At 33.7% G+C, this 19,336-nt stretch overlaps 2 protein-coding genes and 2 long non-coding RNA genes across 9 annotated transcripts in view; 2 read left to right on the top strand and 2 right to left on the bottom strand.

Moving 5' to 3' along the window:
- Positions 1-297: 297 nt before the first annotated feature.
- Positions 298-12,408, bottom strand: LOC145740604 (uncharacterized). 3 transcript variants are annotated; one of them, XM_081996205.1, is made up of 14 exons: positions 12,262-12,408; positions 11,123-11,270; positions 10,891-10,939; positions 10,177-10,274; positions 10,015-10,119; positions 9,437-9,655; positions 9,237-9,344; positions 7,343-7,495; positions 5,048-5,262; positions 4,010-4,137; positions 2,549-2,732; positions 2,188-2,397; positions 1,097-1,264; positions 298-742 (listed from the first exon to the last, which is right to left on the bottom strand). In XM_081996205.1, exons 2-14 carry the CDS (start codon positions 11,143-11,145, stop codon positions 582-584), a joined length of 1,821 nt encoding a protein of 606 aa, XP_081852331.1. In that variant the 5' UTR covers positions 11,146-11,270; positions 12,262-12,408; the 3' UTR covers positions 298-581. The 3 variants fall into 3 exon arrangements, with proteins under 3 accessions (XP_081852331.1, XP_081852321.1, XP_081852340.1); XM_081996195.1 differs by lacking the exon at positions 12,262-12,408 and having other exon boundaries at positions 11,123-11,321; XM_081996214.1 differs by lacking the exon at positions 12,262-12,408 and having other exon boundaries at positions 2,188-2,388; positions 11,123-11,320.
- On the top strand, positions 4,443-4,863 carry LOC145740632 (uncharacterized). Its single transcript, XR_014181488.1, has 2 exons — positions 4,443-4,576; positions 4,607-4,863. It is a non-coding gene; the product is annotated as an uncharacterized LOC145740632 (long non-coding RNA).
- A 194-nt stretch (positions 12,409-12,602) lies between the features above and the next one.
- On the top strand, positions 12,603-14,519 carry LOC145731118 (uncharacterized). The gene is made up of 2 exons (XR_014178746.1): positions 12,603-14,388; positions 14,444-14,519. It is a non-coding gene; the product is annotated as an uncharacterized LOC145731118 (long non-coding RNA).
- LOC145730998 (cytochrome b5 reductase 4) overlaps positions 14,507-19,336 on the bottom strand; it is a 72,994-nt gene continuing 68,164 nt past the window's right edge. For all 4 annotated transcript variants that reach the window (XM_081982556.1, XM_081982566.1, XM_081982574.1 and 1 more), the window contains 10 exons: positions 18,964-19,079; positions 18,748-18,909; positions 18,519-18,696; positions 18,173-18,461; positions 16,827-17,044; positions 16,633-16,770; positions 16,415-16,577; positions 16,268-16,357; positions 16,090-16,216; positions 14,507-16,032 (listed from right to left, as the gene is read on the bottom strand). In XM_081982556.1, coding sequence (XP_081838682.1) covers positions 15,925-16,032; positions 16,090-16,216; positions 16,268-16,357; positions 16,415-16,577; positions 16,633-16,770; positions 16,827-17,044; positions 18,173-18,461; positions 18,519-18,696; positions 18,748-18,909; positions 18,964-19,079 — 1,589 coding nt within the window. In that variant the 3' untranslated portion in view covers positions 14,507-15,924. The remainder of the gene's footprint in view (positions 16,033-16,089; positions 16,217-16,267; positions 16,358-16,414; positions 16,578-16,632; positions 16,771-16,826; positions 17,045-18,172; positions 18,462-18,518; positions 18,697-18,747; positions 18,910-18,963; positions 19,080-19,336) is intronic.

Genomic DNA, 19,336 nt, shown 5'->3' with positions numbered 1-19,336 from the left:
CATACAGATAATACTAATTATTATTATTTTTACGTCTTTGTTTATTAAGTTTTGGGAATTTGAAGAGTCTAACGTATTCGTAGTTATCAATTTGTTCTTTTATCTTTATATTCCACAATAATAACAATTTTCAAAAAAGTTATGACAAAACGTCAGGAGAATGAACGTCTTAATGTCGTGAGTATTTAAAAGATAATTTCATCTGAACCCAATTTGCAATTTTACCTTTCTTACACGACATTACGTAAGACCGTTTGACAAAATGGGATTAATTTACACAGGAAAAAAAAACGTATGTTTACTTAATATGTTTATTTGTAACAGAATTAAGTCAGATCAAAGAGTAACATAAAAAAAGCTTCATGCGGTCCATTAAACCAACACAGGATGAGGTAAAAATAAAACAATGTTACTGTCAATTTCGTTGTGACGTCATACTAATTTTGTTTGATTTACCGCATATGTTGTGTGATGTTACATTGTCATTTAACAAAACGAATATATAAGGTGTATAAAGATTATAACTATAATAATACCGATTATTAATTTGTAATAATCATTATCTTATCGCTAATTTAACACTAAATTAAACCTTCTTTTCTTAATTGCTCATACACTGACGACACTTCGATAGTGTACTCAAACGAATCGGCATTCGCTTTGAGCACGTTCACATTTACAAGCGATTGATCAGGCATAAGCTCTTTAATACGGTCATAGACACTTTGCTGATCCGGAATACCTAAACAGAAAATAATTTTATAATTATATTTAAACATGTGAATTAGTTTTGTACTGGTGATAAGCATTCACATCATAGAGAGTTGATATTAAGAATCAGCTTAAAATTATTCATCAGAATGTTCAGTGCCTCAGTAATAAGGTGGCACATAACACTGGCTAAATGCGGAGTGTATAAATGAGATAAAACTTTCCGATTTTGTCAACAATGCGATAGGAGTATAGATTGTTGTCAGATAGAAGATCAGAATAATCTGCACAACTGCTCAATGCGCGAACAAAAAACCAGTAAAAAAAAATATTCTCTTGTAATAAACCCTGATAAAGAAAAAGGATACTATTTGTGTTTTCTTACCTTCAAATCGAGCGGCAGCTGACAAAATAGGAATAGTCTTAAGCTCTGGAGGAAATCGTCGAATTACTTTTACATGTATGTCTTCAGTGTTACCATAGTCAAGAAAGAAAATTTCGCGCATGTTCGGATCGTCTTTCAGGTCTGTCACTAGGCCGCGACACCAAACGTCTAGAAAAAAAAATGTGTGGTCACAACTTCAGTCGAACTTGAATGGAAAACGTCATATAGAGATGGAAAATCTCAGAAATGTATTTTGGGAGAAAATGCCAAGAGCATTTATGACGTTTTAGGAGAAGAAATACTGATAAACGCACACCAAAAGCAACAATTCAGACAAAGTAGATGTTTGGCAGATAAACCACACCGTAAGTAGTCTTTATAGCTCCATGGAGCCAAATTTGCCAGTTCTGACGTTAAAGAGATCTTAACTGTCGAAATCCGTTCACAAGTGACCTGAAACTATAAAATTACTTAAGTTTACAGCTCCATGGAGGCAAATTTGACAGTTGGGACGTTAAGGAACACTTTAATACTTTGCTTGCAGCACGTGACAGCTCTCAAAACTGGCAAAACTCACTCACCAGTGACCTGAAAGTATAGAATGCCAAACAGATGTGTTACATCAACTATTTAGCTATGCTGTTAGATTAAATGTATTGTTGGAAGTTTCTTTCGTTTGAATAGTTTGTTAAAACACATTTATTCCCCAAGTATGCTGTTTTAAATTTGTTTAAGCATCATCAATCATCAAATCAAATTTCATGTTTTGATTGTGGTAAGCGAGCAATTATTTACAACTGACAAATAAAAAAAAACGTAAAAGAATATACTCGTTAAATTACTGAAAATTTAGTAAAGAAAAAATATTCACAATTCTGAAAACATTTGTACAAAGAAAATTCTGGATAAGTTTTCTCATTTAACCGACTCTAAATCTTACCGACCGCAATAATGATAGATACTATTTTTTAGACCCTAAGTTACCTACTTCTGTAAGCATATTTGTGCTCTCTAAATGCTTTACATTTTAGAAATCCTTGGGATAATAATATTAGGCTCAGATAAACTATAATTTTCTTCTTTTTACTTACCATTAAACTTTGCCAAACATACTTCCATGAGGTCTACAAGATATGGTTCAGTGTCTTTCGGTACGAAGGCTTCCAGCTGTTTCAACTGTTCAACTTCATTAGCCAATGGAACAAGAGATACTGTCTCACCCGTGCACGAGTAACAGACGTAGTCACTAAACCCCATTGAAAATTTTACGCATGCCAAATCAGCATACTTTACTGAAACAACTATAAAACATAAGAACTTATAATGGCCACCTTAATAGGTTCAGTTTGAAGTCTAAACTAGTAGCACAGTAAAACTTGTTGACCAAAAGAAAAACAAAATAAATTGACCTGGAAAACTGGCGTGAAGTATAATAGCAAAAATCTAAAATACCTTCTTCAGTCTTTACTACTGCGGCATCAGTTTGAAGTTTAACTGGTTTTGGCTGAGTTGTACTAGTTTCCTGCTTTGTGACACTTAAGACAGCTGGCGTTGGATTATTTTGAATATTCTTAGCTTGTGTTTCGGCACCTTGTAAAACCGACGTAATAACTGTTTTTGGATCGCCATTTTGGACCTAAATCATGTTTCTTAAAGTAAAAACATTTTAAAGTAATAAGCAATAATATCTAACGTTTTGATTTATGAAGAGACCACCAAAAAGACAAGTTTTTAATAGCTCAGTTTTTTAAATAATTCATTGTAGTAAAAAAATGTCTTTTTAGGTTTTTGTTAAATATCTTCGGATGTAACCGAAATTTTTATTTTTTCCGACAAATTATTTAGCAATAAAATGCGTAACTTTATCTCCATTTAACTAAAGCTCTATCAACTACAGTTTCTGAGATAGTAATGCTAATACATCGAATTAGTGTTTGCTTGTATTCACTCTTACACACATGTTTACTACGAGTATGATTCTTAAGAAAGTATCTCTATGAAAGTTTATATTTGATCCTTTTTTAATCAATAAAAATCTGCAAATGCGTGATTGATTTCAATTGACGTCATAGCTGGAAAAATTAGGATTGTTACCAAGTGTGAAAAAAAATTGAAATTCTCTAAAATTATTTTAAAATTGCCAAAAGACACTAAAATCCTTTATTATTAAAACCGTCCAAAAAACTTTGAAAAATTGCTATTGACTTTTAAAATTATTATAATGCAGGCACTGTTGGCAGAAACCTCAAGAATTATTAATAAGATTGTTGAAAATTCCTTTTACAAACTATGACTGGTATAAATGATCATAAAAGTATTCAGTTATTGAAACCTGACAAAAACACTCATCACTACCATCTTGATGAACGTCAAATGAACTACAATTCCAGGCAAATATCGTTATTGGCAATAGTCTTTTATTGGTGATTAAATTGGAGCGAGCAAATTCCATATTTTTGATGTCACTAAAAAAACTATACCGCCTAAAGATCTAGGAAAATTACTGACAAAAAAGATATATGTTAATAATATTGAAAAATATGTCCTAGAATGACGTCATTATAAACTAAAACATTTAAAGTAAATTATTGATTGACACAAATTTAGTCTGAAAAATATAATACATAGCGTAGATGCCTAGAGTAAGAAAGTTTCTATTTTTTTAATTAGTTACGTATTTTGTCTACACAGTACACAGTAAACAAAGTAGTAGCAAATAGAAATGCAATTTTTGACTTCAAAACTCTTAACCACTTTTAATGAAACACCTTGTGTGGTTGCAACACCAAAAAACATTACCAATAAATATTGGTCTTTAAAACTGGAAACTAGCAATAAAATAATAAAATGGATAATAATAATGATGTATCAATAAACATATAAACTCAAACTTTACAAAAAAAAAATCTTTACCTCATTAGAGCTTTTTGGGCTTGCCTGAAGCTTGTTAGTGCTGTTACCTATGTCCGACTTTTGTGCATCAAGCTTGTGCTTTAAGTTAACGTTAGGCAACTCTGTAGGTTGTTCCACTATAGAAGTATCTGCATAAAATAAAATGGTAATAATTATACAAAGTATCAGTAAGCACATAGTTAAAAGGGTATACTGTGACATTTTTATTTTATTTCTCCATTCCGACAAATTGACAAATATCACTTTCAAAGTTTTTCCCCATTTTTTTGTAGAGGGAATGGTTTGCAGTGGTACTCCTCTTTAGTATTTAATTTTACCCTTCATTTCGCATGAACAAATATAAATTTTTCATACCTCTAATATGCGTAATCTAAGCATACTAATACAGTAATACCACCTTTTCCATTATCTACTATAGCTTGAAGAAAAAGCAGTTGTTTCACTTAGTGACTTTTTTCTGAAACAATCACTTAACTATGTCACCAGGTGATCGGCAATACGCCAATGAAACCTCGATAACATGCAAACAATATCTAAATTTGTTATACGTTTTAAAAATGCCGAAAAGTAAAAAAATCATACTATCCGTTAAAATAGAAAGTATTTTATGAGATCGATTATGCAGAAAAATAACCATACAAGATTTTGGAATGTAATTATGTAAGTTAAGTTTGGTTCAAGTAAAAAACGTTTTTGGATTTTTAACAGCAGCAATTTTTATTGAATTTACTCTTGTAACCCCTAAAATAACATAGGTAATGGAAATTTTGTAGAATTATTCAAAGTCACCATGTATTGTGTGTGTATGTGTGTGTGTGTGTCAGAGCGGATGTGACGTAATTTGACATTTGTTGGGCAAAAGAATCAATCAGCCTTTCTGATAACCAACACATTGTACTTATTAATTGTCAAAAGTATTGGTTTATAATGATTTTATCTTTTTACTATTTTCCAGGGTTCAAAAGTAGTAAATGACAAAATTATTGAGGTCACACTGTTATACATTTCAAAGAAAAACTTAAATAATCTAAGTCATACCGTCCCATTTTTCTTCTTCAGCATTGTTAGTTGGTGCTTGATTATCACTTGAACGATTATTAAATTGTCTTGGTCTCCTAGTATGATTATCAAAATTTTGATTGGTACGGTTCATGTTAGTCCGATTGTCTCGAAACCCTCTGTTCTGTTGAGTCACGCGAGGTTTGCTTTTGAAATGGCTGGTTGAAGGTCGCATATTGTCAGGAACACGACCCCTTAAAAGAAATTAGTTACAAATTATATCATAAATACAACTAGTAGTTGTTTATGACTTTATGCATTTAAGCAACAATTTACAGTTTGCCGAAACCAAAACATTCGTATTTGCCAAACTAAAAACAGTACTGTAAATATGTATAATGTAATGTAATTCATTACTATTATAATATTTATAAACCTGTTTTGGCTCTCTTAATTCAACTACATAAATTGTGTTTTGCTGCTACTAAGTTTTTTAAAAATGTAATAAGCTACATTTACACACACACACTTTCAAGTACACTTCAAATTAGACAGTTCTCTATTTACCATTTACAGTGACTGAAACTTACTTGAAAATATGTATAACTTTAGGTTAGATACATGTAAAAATGTAAATACTATTTTGAAGTGATCGTCGTCGTATTCGTAATCTCTAGCTAATTTAATACAAATTTTAAGTTTAAAAGACAAAAATCTTTAGGAAGTTTTAAATGTAGTAAACAAAATATCGATTTAAAGTCAAGTTGAAATTTTTAATGTTAAATGTCAGTACAGACGTCCATATATGTCAAGCTTTACAATTTCATAACAAAGTTGATTTTGAATTTGAATGGATGTAAATGTAGCTTTATTGTATGTACCTCAAAGACATTAATATATACTAACGTATAGACCTGCCCCTATTCTATCAAAGTTTGTGCCAAGATGAAATGTCACATTATAAACGGCATTTAGCACATCTTTTACCCCACCAAAATTTGAGCCAATTATGTAGGCAATGTTGCCCGCTTGTGCAACTACGCTGACAAGTAATACACAGTTATAAGAGACGAAAAGAAAGACGAAATTAGTCTATAGCGAAAGTCTTACTGTAAAAAAACTTTCGTGTGTATTTTTTCTACACATTTGTTCTGCATATTAATATACAGGGTGTCCGGAAAATACGTGTACAACGTTTGACGACAGACTCCTGACGTCAAAATATGTCGATCTAAGCCGACTTAGTTATATCCAAAATTGTCTCGTTTAGCCGGTAGAGGGCGTCAAAAATTTGTAAAAATATTGGTTTTTTACTAAATTACGTGAAAACCTGCTAATGGATTTTAATGAATTTTAGTATGTAGACTAATACTATAAAATGACGTTTTCTAGTAGTATAGTCACCGGCTGTAAATAAGTGGAAGTGTTATAAAAGTGATATAATACGTCAACATTTCTCCTCATTTTTTATATGAACGGCGTTATGACAACCCAGATATTTTTGTCGAGTGACCGGAAGTATTTTGAAGCTATTTTACCTCTTTAATATTTCCCGGTGGATGAGCTGTTTCGCCAGAAAAAAAAAATTTACAATTACCTGCATACATCAAAGTAGGTATAATAAAGTTGAAATTATTTATTGTAAGAAACTAAGTAAACCAAAAACATTACTTAAGCAAATGTGTAAAATGACCGCCATCTTGCTGAATACACTTATCAATACTCTTTAAGAAATGAAATTGTACCCAATATTTTTACAAATTTTTGACGTGTATACGAGTATTTTAACATTTACATTGTAAAATATGATTTGGCCTCATAAACTGCGAAAACGTTGTAAGAAACGTGGCAACAGCGCAGAACACGACTATACAAAGCTGACCAATGGGGAAGCTCCTAGCTGGTGGTAGTATTTCTAGTAAATTGCGGCCATGTTGAAAGTGCTTTGTTGTGATTTGCATTTTGATGGTGTGACCTGGTATTTCCAAATAGTTTGTAAAAATATTTCTCAATTTTCAGTAAAAAAATAAATAATATTAGCAATATATTTAACCCTATATGATATAAGATGCACAATTCAGTTTTCCGCCACTAAATTCCATTTTGGACTATAAGGAGAGAGACAACAACCTAAAACACGTGTTAGCACAGACCCATCCCCACCCGCCGTTTGTTCATTCATTACTTTCGGCTGCAACGGATCGATAAAGAGAGGTGTATGCTTAAAAATTATGTGTATTTATGAATGACTAGGCAGGTCTATCCTAAGATATTAATGTCTTTGATGTACCTACACAAAACTTTACTATTAATTACAGTAAGCATATTCATTACCTGTTAACATGTGGTTCATTATTTTTCTGGATCGTGAGAGGCAAAACATTATTTGATGCAGTAATAGAGAAATTTTCAGTTTGCCCCACATGAACTTGTCGATTACTCCCAAACTTGGTGGATTTTGATGGATCTATTAAAGCTTCCTCCACCCTGTAATTAATGATCCTTAGCACACCAACAGACACAAGAGAAGATAATAGTTATTTATATTACTAGTGTGATATAAGTACTTTTATTGTAAGAAATGGAAAATATCACTATGTGTGGTCACACATGCGTACTAAATGTCTGCGGCTGTTGCCTGTTGCAGCAGACATATCCTTTGAAAGCCCATTTCATTAGCTTACTACTGACGTACAAAAGTTTATATAGTGTGGATCAAATAATGTATTACAAACTAAGATTTTTTTTAACTACGATTAAAAATTTATTTTTAAATTTTAACTTAGCCGCCCTGTAGCTGTAATTGTCAACTTTTGGATTAAGGCAAATATGGCTAAATCGCTTTATTTTGACCCCAGCTAACTGAGGCAGAGCGTTGTAAAGACCTTTCAGGGACACCTTGTATAGGTATAATAAAATACTGTGCACTAAATAAAGTGGAAAATAAGTTCATCAACTTTGAATGCCCAAACAATAAATCAACCAACCTCAGCTACCCCTAACCAACCAGTGTTGCCATATCGTTGGAAAGCCCATTTAATTAGCTATGCATTGATGAATCCAATAAAAGTCTACACAGAGTGTACCAAATTGGAGAGTTATTTACGATTGAATAAAATACTGCATCAAAAAAATGAAACAAAATAATTGGTCAACTTTGACGCCATCTAGCGCAAAACGATTCAACCGGTCAAGTAAAGTAGTTATATCGTTGGAAATCCCATCTTATTGGCTATCCATTTAGAGACAGTTTAAAAAGCATATTAAACGTTCTGGAATTGTTTAGAGGCATTTGGAGACGGTTCTAGAATTTTTTTGTAAGCTTTTAGACTGTTTTGATATCTTTTGGGAGCTTCTAAACTAGTTGAAGAACATTCGGAATCCTTTAGACTGTTCTAAAAGGCTTCCGACTGATTTAGAAACATTTTGGAGTTTCTGTAGAGTTTTAAAATCTTTTTAGACTACTTTAGGAGCATTTGACCGCTTTTAAGACATTTGAAACTTGTTCTAAATACTTTTGGAAGGCTTTCTACTGCTTTAGAAGCATTTTAGAGTTTCTGTAGTATTTTGAAATCTTTTTACACTTTAGGAGCATTTGGAAGGTTTCTGGAGAGTTTAAAAAGCATTGAAGGTTTTGGACTGCCTTAGAAGCATATAGACTAGTATAGAGCTTCTAGACTAGTTGAAGATCATTTGGAAGCCTTTAGAGTATTCTAAAAGCTTTTGGAAGCTTCTAGACTGTTTTGGAAGGCTTTCAACTGCTTGAGAATCATTTTGTAGTTTCTGTAGTGTTTTAAAACCTTTTTAGACTACTTTAGGAGCATTTGGAAAGTGTTTGAACAATTGAAACAAAGAAAAAAAGAGGTTCTGGTAACCTGTTAAGCTGCTCTAGTAGCATTTTAGATTGTCTTGAAATGTTTTGAGAGCTTCTATAGATAAGTTGAAAAGCATTTGAAAGCTTTTAGACTGTTCTAGGCTGTTTTGAAAGCTTTTGCAAGACATTTTGTAACTTCTATAGTGTTTTGGAATGTTTTTACATTTTTTTAGACTAGTTCAGGAGCATTTGGAAGTTATTTGCTCAGTTTAAATTTGTAAATTGATACTTTGGGACCCCTAGTTATGACTATGTAACTATCTGCCAAACTGATAAAGTTTTGCCACATCTCTTATTGTCAAAATGGTTTTCTGTACTGTGTTGAAATCATAAAGATATTTTTGACATATTTACCTTTGGAACACATCCAGAATATCATTTTCCCTAAAATTCTTTTTGAAAGTCAGCATATAGTTTTTTCCTTGGTTAAGCAAATATTGCCGAAACTGATCCAGTTCCATACTAAAAAGAAAATTGTGACCAATATTGTAATGTATGCAAAAATTCATGCCTATTACATATTAAATTATTATGTATATATTTAATATACTTACTCTTTAGGGAAACTAGAATTTTCGTAATCATGTTTAGAAAAAATATGAAATCCAGCCGCGTTTACATCATCCAAACTAACGTAAAGTTTGGCATTGTCATCTTGTACAACCTCAATATCCCTGCCGTGTATATCGACGTAAGTTTCTTCCTGGTTCGTCTCTGGCAAGCTTGAGCGTACTCCTTGAGTAGAAATACTTTGGTCGCTTTGGTAATTGGAACTGAAAGTGCAATTTAATATACTTAGTATAAATAGCAACTTTTTATTAAATGCGAGTGGAGGTGAACATTTATGTATAATTTATGGCAAAATAATTCATAATTTGAATTCAGTTGAAATTTATAATGAGCGATGAACATTATAACCTACACTGTTTCCAAGGCATTATTTATTGATAATGGATAGGTGAAACATAAAAAATTTTTTCACAACTAAAATCGTTGATCTATCTAAATCTTTTGGCGTCATATGTCATAAACACCTGTATTAATAATTTCTAGGTCTTGAACAGAAAAAAAAACTTTTACATTATGATTATCAAAGTATAAAATAATACATATAGTACTTAGATCCACTTACTGTTGGGTATTACTGTTTTCGTAACGTTTTCTTGGTTCCTCCCTAAATATTTTAAGGTTCCAGCCATTTATTCCATTTAGTTCTGAGCAGGCTTTTGTAACCCCTCTGAAAGAAGGAATATTTAAAATCAATAGAACATTTATAGGTATAAAATTTGTTCACTCAGTATTATCGATATAAACTTTAGCGAAGCTATATTCCGGGTGAACAAAAACCTTTGTAACCATTCCAAACTTTGAAAACTCCTCCCTTAGCTTAGCCTACAAACAAAAAAATAATCTCAATATTGCTACGCAATGCTCACGAAATTAAGCAAAATTTCAAAAGTCATTTGCATAATTTTTTTACGTGTGTTTGGTGATTATTAATTATATTTTTAATATTTTTACTACAGTATTTTTGTAAAAAACGGGTGATTAACAAAAATTTTCGGACAAAGCTAAAAGTGAGTGAAAATTGACAAACTATAAAATCACCAAATGGCAAATACACTGGATGATGGAAGTTTTGATCTTAAGGAAAAATGAGTTATGAAAAACTTAAATATAAATATGCAACTCATTTTTCCGTAAGTATTTTCAAATGTTGGTCGCTAATTTCTCTAAATCTGTGCACGCCAGCAAATCTTCTTTAATAAAACTATCCAAAAATGCAATAATATACCACTGTTCCAATATAAAAAAAAACAAAGTTCGGTTTGTCACAGTTTTAGCTGCCCAAAGTTTACTTTCACCATTTAGAACTTCTTGTATCAAGTGTTTTTTTTTTGTCAAATAAATCATTAAAAATCTTGACAAAGAACACCATGTAAATGTAAAGTTTGCATAAAAGAATTATATCCAATAAAAGAAAGTATTATACAGAAAAATCTCTTACTCTGTTCAAGTTTTCCATGTCCGCTTTTACCATGACACATTCCCTGGGACTGAAACAAAACAGAAACTATATTGAAAATGCATGTAGAAAGACAAGAAAAAATATAATAAAAACCAATGCATAAAAATATTACAAATTTTGGGTATACCATAATATAATACAGACTTATAGAGGACATAATGGAAAAAAATCACATACACTGCTGTAATACTGTAATGTAATAGAAACTTACCTGTAAGTCTGATAAGTAGCCATTGAAAACTTGCAGTATTGGACCTTGATACAAAACCTTGATAATTATCTTTAAATCAATCTTTTTTTAGAAGCTACAAACTGCTAACTAAGCAGTACCGATCCTGAAGTCTTAACACCATACAATTCTATTAACGTATTAAGTTATCAACAAAAATTAAATATCGAAAAGTAGTAGTCCATATGCACACAGTGGAGTAGTGAGTGTAAGTGAAATCAAAACTCAGAGTCGATCTCCACAAATATTTATTAAAAAGGTTGTTAATTGCCTAACATGTTTCGGGTGTATTCAGACACCCATCTTCAGAGGCTTAACTAGATCACTAGTCTGCTGACTGTCATTCTAAAAGGGGGGACAGTTGAACCCAAATGTACCAAGGTGGTTTTTTAGCACGGGGGAAAAAACCTTGATCAAAAACCCAGTTCTGGTACAGAGGTGACAGGTTGCTCCGTTTTTTATTCTCGAAGGGGAAAAAAACTTAATCAAAACCCAGTGTTGATGTCAAAAAGTGAAGTTACTAGCTCGGTTTTTTATTCTTTAAGGGGGAAGTGGCCACTCCATGTCCTGCTGCACCCAAGCCATGTTGCCCTGCACAGTCACACCTCCACAGTGACAAAGGGAAAGTCGCCCTCATTTTAATCTGTTAAATGTTGAACTTGTGAGTGTCCACCGCGGTTTTTTGTTGTGTGACGTCCCTTTCGTGTCCATTTGGTCTCCTCAGATAGACATGCAGTTTTTACATCATTCAACTTCTTCGGGTTTTGATTAAGTCTTTTCCCCCTTAAAGAATAAAAAAACCGAGCTAGTAACTTCACTTTTTGACATCAACACTGGGTTTTGATTAAGTTTTTTTCCCCTTCGAGAATAAAAAACGGAGCAACCTGTCACCTCTGTACCAGAACTGGGTTTTTGACCAAGGTTTTTTCCCCCGTGCTAAAAAACCACCTTGGTACATTTGGGTTCAACTGTCCCCCCTTTTAGAATGACAGTCAGCAGACTAGTGATCTAGTTAAGCCTCTGAAGATGGGTGTCTGAATACACCCGAAACATGTTAGGCAATTAACAACCTTTTTAATAAATATTTGTGGAGATCGACTCTGAGTTTTGATTTCACTTACAAAAATTAAATAGTTTCAAGAAAAGAAAACAAAACAAAAAATAAGAAAGCCCTGCTTTCTTTTAGCACTATTATTTTAGAATATTTGGATTATTTTAAGTTTAAAAAGTAAACACAGAACAAACAATACAACAAACCGAACATCCACCCATCCTAACCTCAAAATATTTGACAAGTCTTCTTTTTGTAAATTTGGGGAAAAGAGCGATAACATTTTTCATAACAAATTTTAGAGATGGGTCGAAATAAATACAAGTAAAAAACCGTAAAAACCTTTGGAATCCAAATTTTGAGGTCTAGTTTTTGGATTTTTTAGTTGTTTAAATAATAACCAACCTCACAACCACCCTCCCCAGAATTGCTAGATAGTAGAGGAAACTAATCAGTCTTGTTTTATCTTTAATACTAATGAAAAAGTAATAATTGAAACAAATAAATTCTAGGCTAAACTTCAGTAAAAGTATATTACATACCGATTACTCTTCTTCTAAAGGTGCTTATCTTCTTGTCATATTAGCTACCACGTTGGCCCATCTTATCCTATTCACTGCAGCTCGGAATAAGTCGGTTGATTCGCCGACCTGCCATCATGGCAATCAGTGTACTCCAAATTGATCCTAGAGTCCAAAACAACTCTGGAAAAGCTGCCCCAAAAGAACGACATACGTCTTGTGTGGGTTTGGGACATGCTGGTGTCCGAGGAAATGAAAAGGAGGATCGACTGTCAAAACTGGGCACTCAGAAAGTGCCCGTTAGTTCAGTGCCGACTGTAGGAATCGCCAATAGCAAGGTGATCCAGTTATTAAGATCTTTAGCAGCTGTTTCAAGAATTCTGGGTTATGAGGCAGGCCAAGGAACTCATCAGTGGCCTGTCAGCCAAAAATACGAAATATCTGCTGGAATTAAGTAGAAATAACTTGAGGTAGAGTATATGTTGCGCTGTTATATCTTCCCAGTGTGCTACTATGGCTCCGAGAGTTGGACGTTATGCCAAGCAATGGAGAACCGCATTGACGCCTTTGAGATGTACTTGTATCGTCGTATACTGCCCATCCTGGGTAGAAACGATAACCAATAAGGAAGTGCTTAGGAGAATAGGTAAAGGTAAAGAACTGCTGACAACCATCAATGAACGAAAGCTCCAATACATTGGGCACGTTATGAGGGGGGAGCGGTACGAGTTCCTCCGGCTCCTTATCGAAGGGAAGATCGAGGGCAAACGATCTGTGGGCAGACGGTAGAACTCATGGCTAAAGGATATACATCGATGGTGCGGACGTACATCTATAGAGATCTTCAGGGGTGCGGTTTTACGAAACATTAAAGCCAGTTGGATCGCCAACCTCCGTAGGAAGACGGCGTCCTAAGAAGAAGAACTTGAGGACAGCGACCGACCAACTGACTGGCCACTGCCGGCTGAGACGTCATACGTTAGACGTTACTTCATGGGTATCACCAAAGATACTACTTGCCGAGGATGCTTGGAAGATGTCCAGCCTTCACCCGTTGGTGGACAAGATTCCTGGGGCAGTCAATAATGACGCCCAGGATAATCCAGAAGCTAAGACCTATAGCAGAGTAGTTGGCTTCTTACAGTCGACTGGACCGCTATAGCACCCAACAACCCTGAAGTGACGGGCCCATACAGGGGAGGCTTATACGTTTCTGGAGCGCAAGAAGTCGGTTGATGTTAGGCCAGTCTGTATTGATCAGGTTCAAATTACTTTACCAATCATTTTTTATGCGCTCAAACTATAAAGACCCTCATCCAATTGTTGAGGGATTTGCGAGGTTTTTGAAATTATAACACATTGCCATCAATTGTATCACATATATTACACTTAGTGATTCTTAAGCAATAGGCAAAGTAATTCAGAGTAACGTAGATGAGTAAAGTGCCAAAAACCTTATCAGGAATATACCTACTTATTGTAGCCAACAACACTGAAGATGTGACAAATTAATGTCAAATCGTAGTTGTGACAGAAGTTACTGTGTCAGCAACTTTAAGATGATTAGTTGTAAAAATTACTGGCCTCAATCATTAATGATATCGTTCATAATATTGTTCTTGTCTTGCTGCTCTATGCTTTGCGAAATTGCAATTTTACTTTTAGAAAGACAAAAGGTATAATTTATTACACTAATTTTGTAATAAGTATAATTTATAGTGTATGTTACAGAATGCGAAATGCGGTGATTAGTTCTGAAAAGTTGTTTTCTGCAATGTTAAATAAAAAAGCAGGTTAACAAGAAAAATATGCTTTTATTCAAGTCAATACCTGTACATACAATATTTTCAACTCTACTTAAAAGGTATGTAGTATTTGTCTGTGGTAGTATTTACATGATTTTATAAAGTGGACCAATAACTTTGCGCAGTTTTGGCAGGCGACTACTACTATTAAATACAATAAACAGAATTAATATAAAAGTCAGGTTCTCCTTTTAACAAGATGCACAAAAACGAAAAGCGTTGACCAAAAATTATTTATATTAGAAATGTAAAGTAACTGAAATACCTACAATATTTTGTACACACAAAAACCTCTTTAATAATAGTATTAGGTTTAGTAGAGAAAATTCTTATAATCATATCAAAAAGGTTGTTCAAAACTATCACCATTTGTCTGATAAAGCCAATGCTCAGAAAACCTACAATAGCTTTTAAAATAAAGTCTTCTCGTCTTCGAATTAATTCACTCGAACCTTGGATTTATTCACGTAACACTTCCAAAGTAAGCATTTCTTTGGAGAGGAAACCAAGCTTTTATGTACCATGTACCCCCACAATCAAAATTACATGGCGTAAGGTCCGTCGATCGTAATGGCCCTACAATTGGTCAATTTCTGCACCGCCAACTAGTGAAGCACCATCGTACGTAAAAGTTAAGCAGCTACCACATTATTTGACGTAACTTTAAATTCACTTTTTATAGCAAACACCGACAAATTATGTTCCAAAAATCTAAGATAATATGCACCTGATTGTCTGGCGGTAAGAAGAAGGGAGTCCAAAACATTAAAACTTTGCAAAAGCATGCGAATTTTCCATTGGCCAAACATGTATAGTTCTAAAATTATAAACACCATTTCTTGTGAAAGTTGCTTCATCCATAACCAAACTAAAAACTGCTATATCTTCTTCAACTTCAACCATTTGGGACAAGGCTTATCTCTACCAGTACGTCCTTCTTTATTTTCTCTTAATTATCCGGTATCCTCTACTTGAATTAGACGTAAAAATGTAGTTGGTTTGGGGTGATCACGTATTGCAAAACTTTACGAAAAAACACGTGATGCTAAAGCAAAAATGCAAAACTCTCAACACCGCCAAAAATCCGTTATTCTAAAATTTTAAAATTAAAACAAAAATTGATACTAGGCATATCCTGTTAAAAGGTAAATTTCACTTTCAGATCAGACCTAGTACAAATCACCTTCTCCATCTAAGACTAAGATTTAAATTTTCTATCATTAGGTAAAATGCACTTAAAAATTACAGACACAGCCACCCAATATTTTAATAACTGTGTAACTTTTATAAAGGAAATTTACTAAAGCGATTATCATCAAGAAATTCAAAAATCGAATACACAAAATCTTGCACCTGTGAAGTATACGAATCTTTAAAAATGCAGTTAAAAACTGTTTGATGTTCCTGCTATCCATCGAAGACATGCACTTGATCTTTAGTTATACTGGCCTTTTCTAACTCTTGAATAGCTACTTCGTTGAACTTTGGAGGTCCACAGACAAAAGAGTAGACATCCTTTTAATAAAATGTATGTTAACAAATTTACTAAGCAATCACAAACTTATACAATACCTTTATCGTGTATCCGGTGTTCTTTAAATGCTCACTTAATGAGTGATTTATTAAGCTGGCATTTACGTGTCCAGTGTGTCCAGTCCAAGTTTCACTAGGCTCAGACAGAATGTTGTCTATTTTAAATCTAGCGTGACAAAATTAAAAACACTTATTAATTCACTTAAGGAAATAGTACCTCTTATCATTTTTAGTAAGTTGTTCCAACTGACTTCCCAACACTATATCCTTTTCTGTTCGATTAAAGAACAGTAGATGAATAAATTGGCTGGAAAGGTGATATTATTAAGTTTTTAAGAGAATGTATCTCCTAAGAAGTACTCACCATTTCTTAATTCTCCTTTCTAGTAAAAATAATATCAATCCTAGCATGGGAGTTAAACCAGTACCAGCAGCAAGAAGTATGAAAGTTTCTTTTTTCTCTATAACCATTAGATTGAAAGGTCCGAAAGGTTTGCTGAACTCAACTTGGTCACCAACGTTTTTACCTAAATATTTCTTTTCTTATGAGTATATGGTTTTACCGGAATCTATAAAATTTACCAGTAATATAACGGCTCATTTTACCGTCCGGATACCTCTTAATAAGAAAGCATACATGGTCCCTGGCTGCATTAAATGGCACAGCATTGGCAAATATTTCTTCAGGCACTGGTGTATAAGATCTGGAAATATCTTGACCTGAAACATGGATTAGGAAGGTAAACACTTAATCGTCATCAATCATAAGGAATTACCATTAACGGATCCAAAAATCCTGACATGTTTTCCGATAGGTACGAAAACTTTTCGTTTGTCTTTTCGTGCAAACTTTAAAAGCCAAGTATTGTAATTAAGTTCAGTTTTTTGGCTTAGAATGTACTCGGCTTTGGCTTGCTCGATATTTATACCACTGTTAGGGACAATCTGCTGGCGAAGCACACCGTAGTTTGCCCATATGGCACTTGACAATTTTCTGAAAGAACAATTGATATTATTATAACTAAATAACACTCAGTCGTCTTCACAAAGTTTTTATTAGCTTTTAAAACGTACGTAGGAATTGGCCCCTTGAGAAACGCCAGTTTTTATTTTACAAAAGAAAAAAAAATCTCAAAATTAGTAAAACTATTAAAAATACGGGGTTTAAAGTTTCGGAAACTTAATTTTCATTCGAGCAAACTTTCCAAAAATTAATGATAGTTTTCGTTAAACTTTATTATATTTCCTGTGAGAACAAAGTTTTAGTTATTGACAGCAGATTTGATTTTAGACAGTCGTTGTCAGTGGTATTTGTAAACAATGTATCGTGATTAAAAAAAAATAATGTTAGTAAAATTTAGTTTGTTGTTCTCCTGAATTTCTAAACTTTATTCTAGGGTGCAAGTGGTTGATCTTCTCAAGCAGAAACTCGGCGCCATTCGCATCTGTGTCTATAATTGCAAAACAGTCGTCCACATATGGACACCAAAACTGAATTTCCCTGTTTCTGTCTTTAATATTAAGTTGTCCTCTATATAGTTCATGAATATTTCAGCCAGGAAAAGCGGACCACCTGACTACGATTACCAATCTTGGATTCAAGTAAGCTCCTCACCATCAGCACCGACTCCTCCACAGGGATAGAGGTGAAAAGATTTGTTACATCAAACGAAACCATGATATTTCCGGGCTTAATAATGTGACTTTGCAGCCTGGAGATTAGATCCAATGAATTTTTCAGGCTGTATTTAGGTTTGAACTCTGTGAGATTTGTCAACATGTTCAAGACCACTTGGGAAATGGCTGAAGCAGGGGTGTTTATAAAAGTCACAACCGGACGAATGGGGACCCCCGGCTTGTGAATCTTAGGCAAACCGTAGAGTCTGAAAGAAGGGACTGTCAGGAAGAAGGGACTCCTGGTGGCCAGTCGTCTGGATGAACAAGAATGTCTGGACAAGGAATGCTTTCAAGCCAACAAGCAGAAACACGTGTCGCCGGGTTATCATTCTTGTTCCTTTCGGTTTCAACTCAAAGTTTTTTCAGGTACTTTCAGTTTATCCGACTTTTTACACCCTGCATTTATATTAATTATACATATTTCATATACAAAATGGCAACTTACCTGAAAATCAACTCAACTTTTCCAGTCTCAACAACGACATTAACTTCACAGGGCCATGTGACTTTCCCAAAAAAAGTCAACTCATTTTTCAAAATGGCTCCCTCATAGGAAATCAACACAGTGACAGTCTGGTCCTCTTCCGGAAAAGTAACCTCGACTAACGGATTAGAAAATGCTTTAGTATAAAATATTATAGTGATGTAGTCTAATTTCTGAATCCAATCGAAGCGTGGCAACGTAGGCTGCTTGTCCACCTGATTGGAACTTGGCTGTTTCTGTGGAAAAACATCTAAAAATAAATTAATTTTTATACATAATTTCCACATATGTTAAAAAGCAGAAGTACCAGAAGAGTTGACAGTTGATACTTGAACGTTATTGGCAGTACTGCTGTTCGACTTTGTTGACGGAGATTGTTTTTCACCAAAGAACAAGGCTTCAGTGTCGATATTTGGATCCACCGAGACCAATTTTCCAATATAGCATTTCTGCAGTATTTGTTCGTAGTTTACCCAAGGATGAACCTAAAAAACGTTTTTGTAAATTCAAGTAACATATCCAAAGAATGAGAAAACCTCATCAAATATTGTAGTCGCATCAATTCCAGCACCTCTCATTAGTTCCTCTTCACCTCCAGGATGAAATGAAAAATATTCTGTTATGTTGTAGACTCTTCCTCGAATCGCCGTCCACGCATCATTAATTTTATTGTGTTTGGCTAGTTCACGTTTAGTTACCTGAGATGGTTTTAATTAAGTAACAGTGATTAGTAGAAAGTAGACAATACTCACAGCCAAAGTACCAGCTCTAGAACCTAAACCTGTTAAGTCTTTACCAGATGTTCCTAATCGAATCCAGTCCATAAGGGAGTGGCCGGGTTTGAGAGCCACTTTGTTACGAGGATTGCCTGAAAAAAAAAAGTTTTATGTAAACAAAATCAATATTTTATAAATTGACTATTTTTCCTATAATTACTCATCATTGAAAAACATTTACATTTCAACAACGTTGTCAAATTTACCATTTTTATAAATAAATAACGACACTTTTGAAATGTTGCCAAATTGGCCGTTTTGTCTAATTTTGGCAGCTCTCAGGTAATTAAGTGTTGACGTTCTTGACATTTATACACATAGACAGTTATAGTATTACAATTTTGATTTA

Source organism: Ips typographus, linkage group LG1 (assembly GCF_016097725.1).
Source record: "Ips typographus isolate SLU linkage group LG1, UJ_Ityp_2.0, whole genome shotgun sequence".
In the NCBI taxonomy this organism is placed as follows: Eukaryota; Metazoa; Arthropoda; class Insecta; order Coleoptera; family Curculionidae; genus Ips; species Ips typographus.
This window is presented reverse-complemented; position numbering and strand designations above follow the sequence as displayed.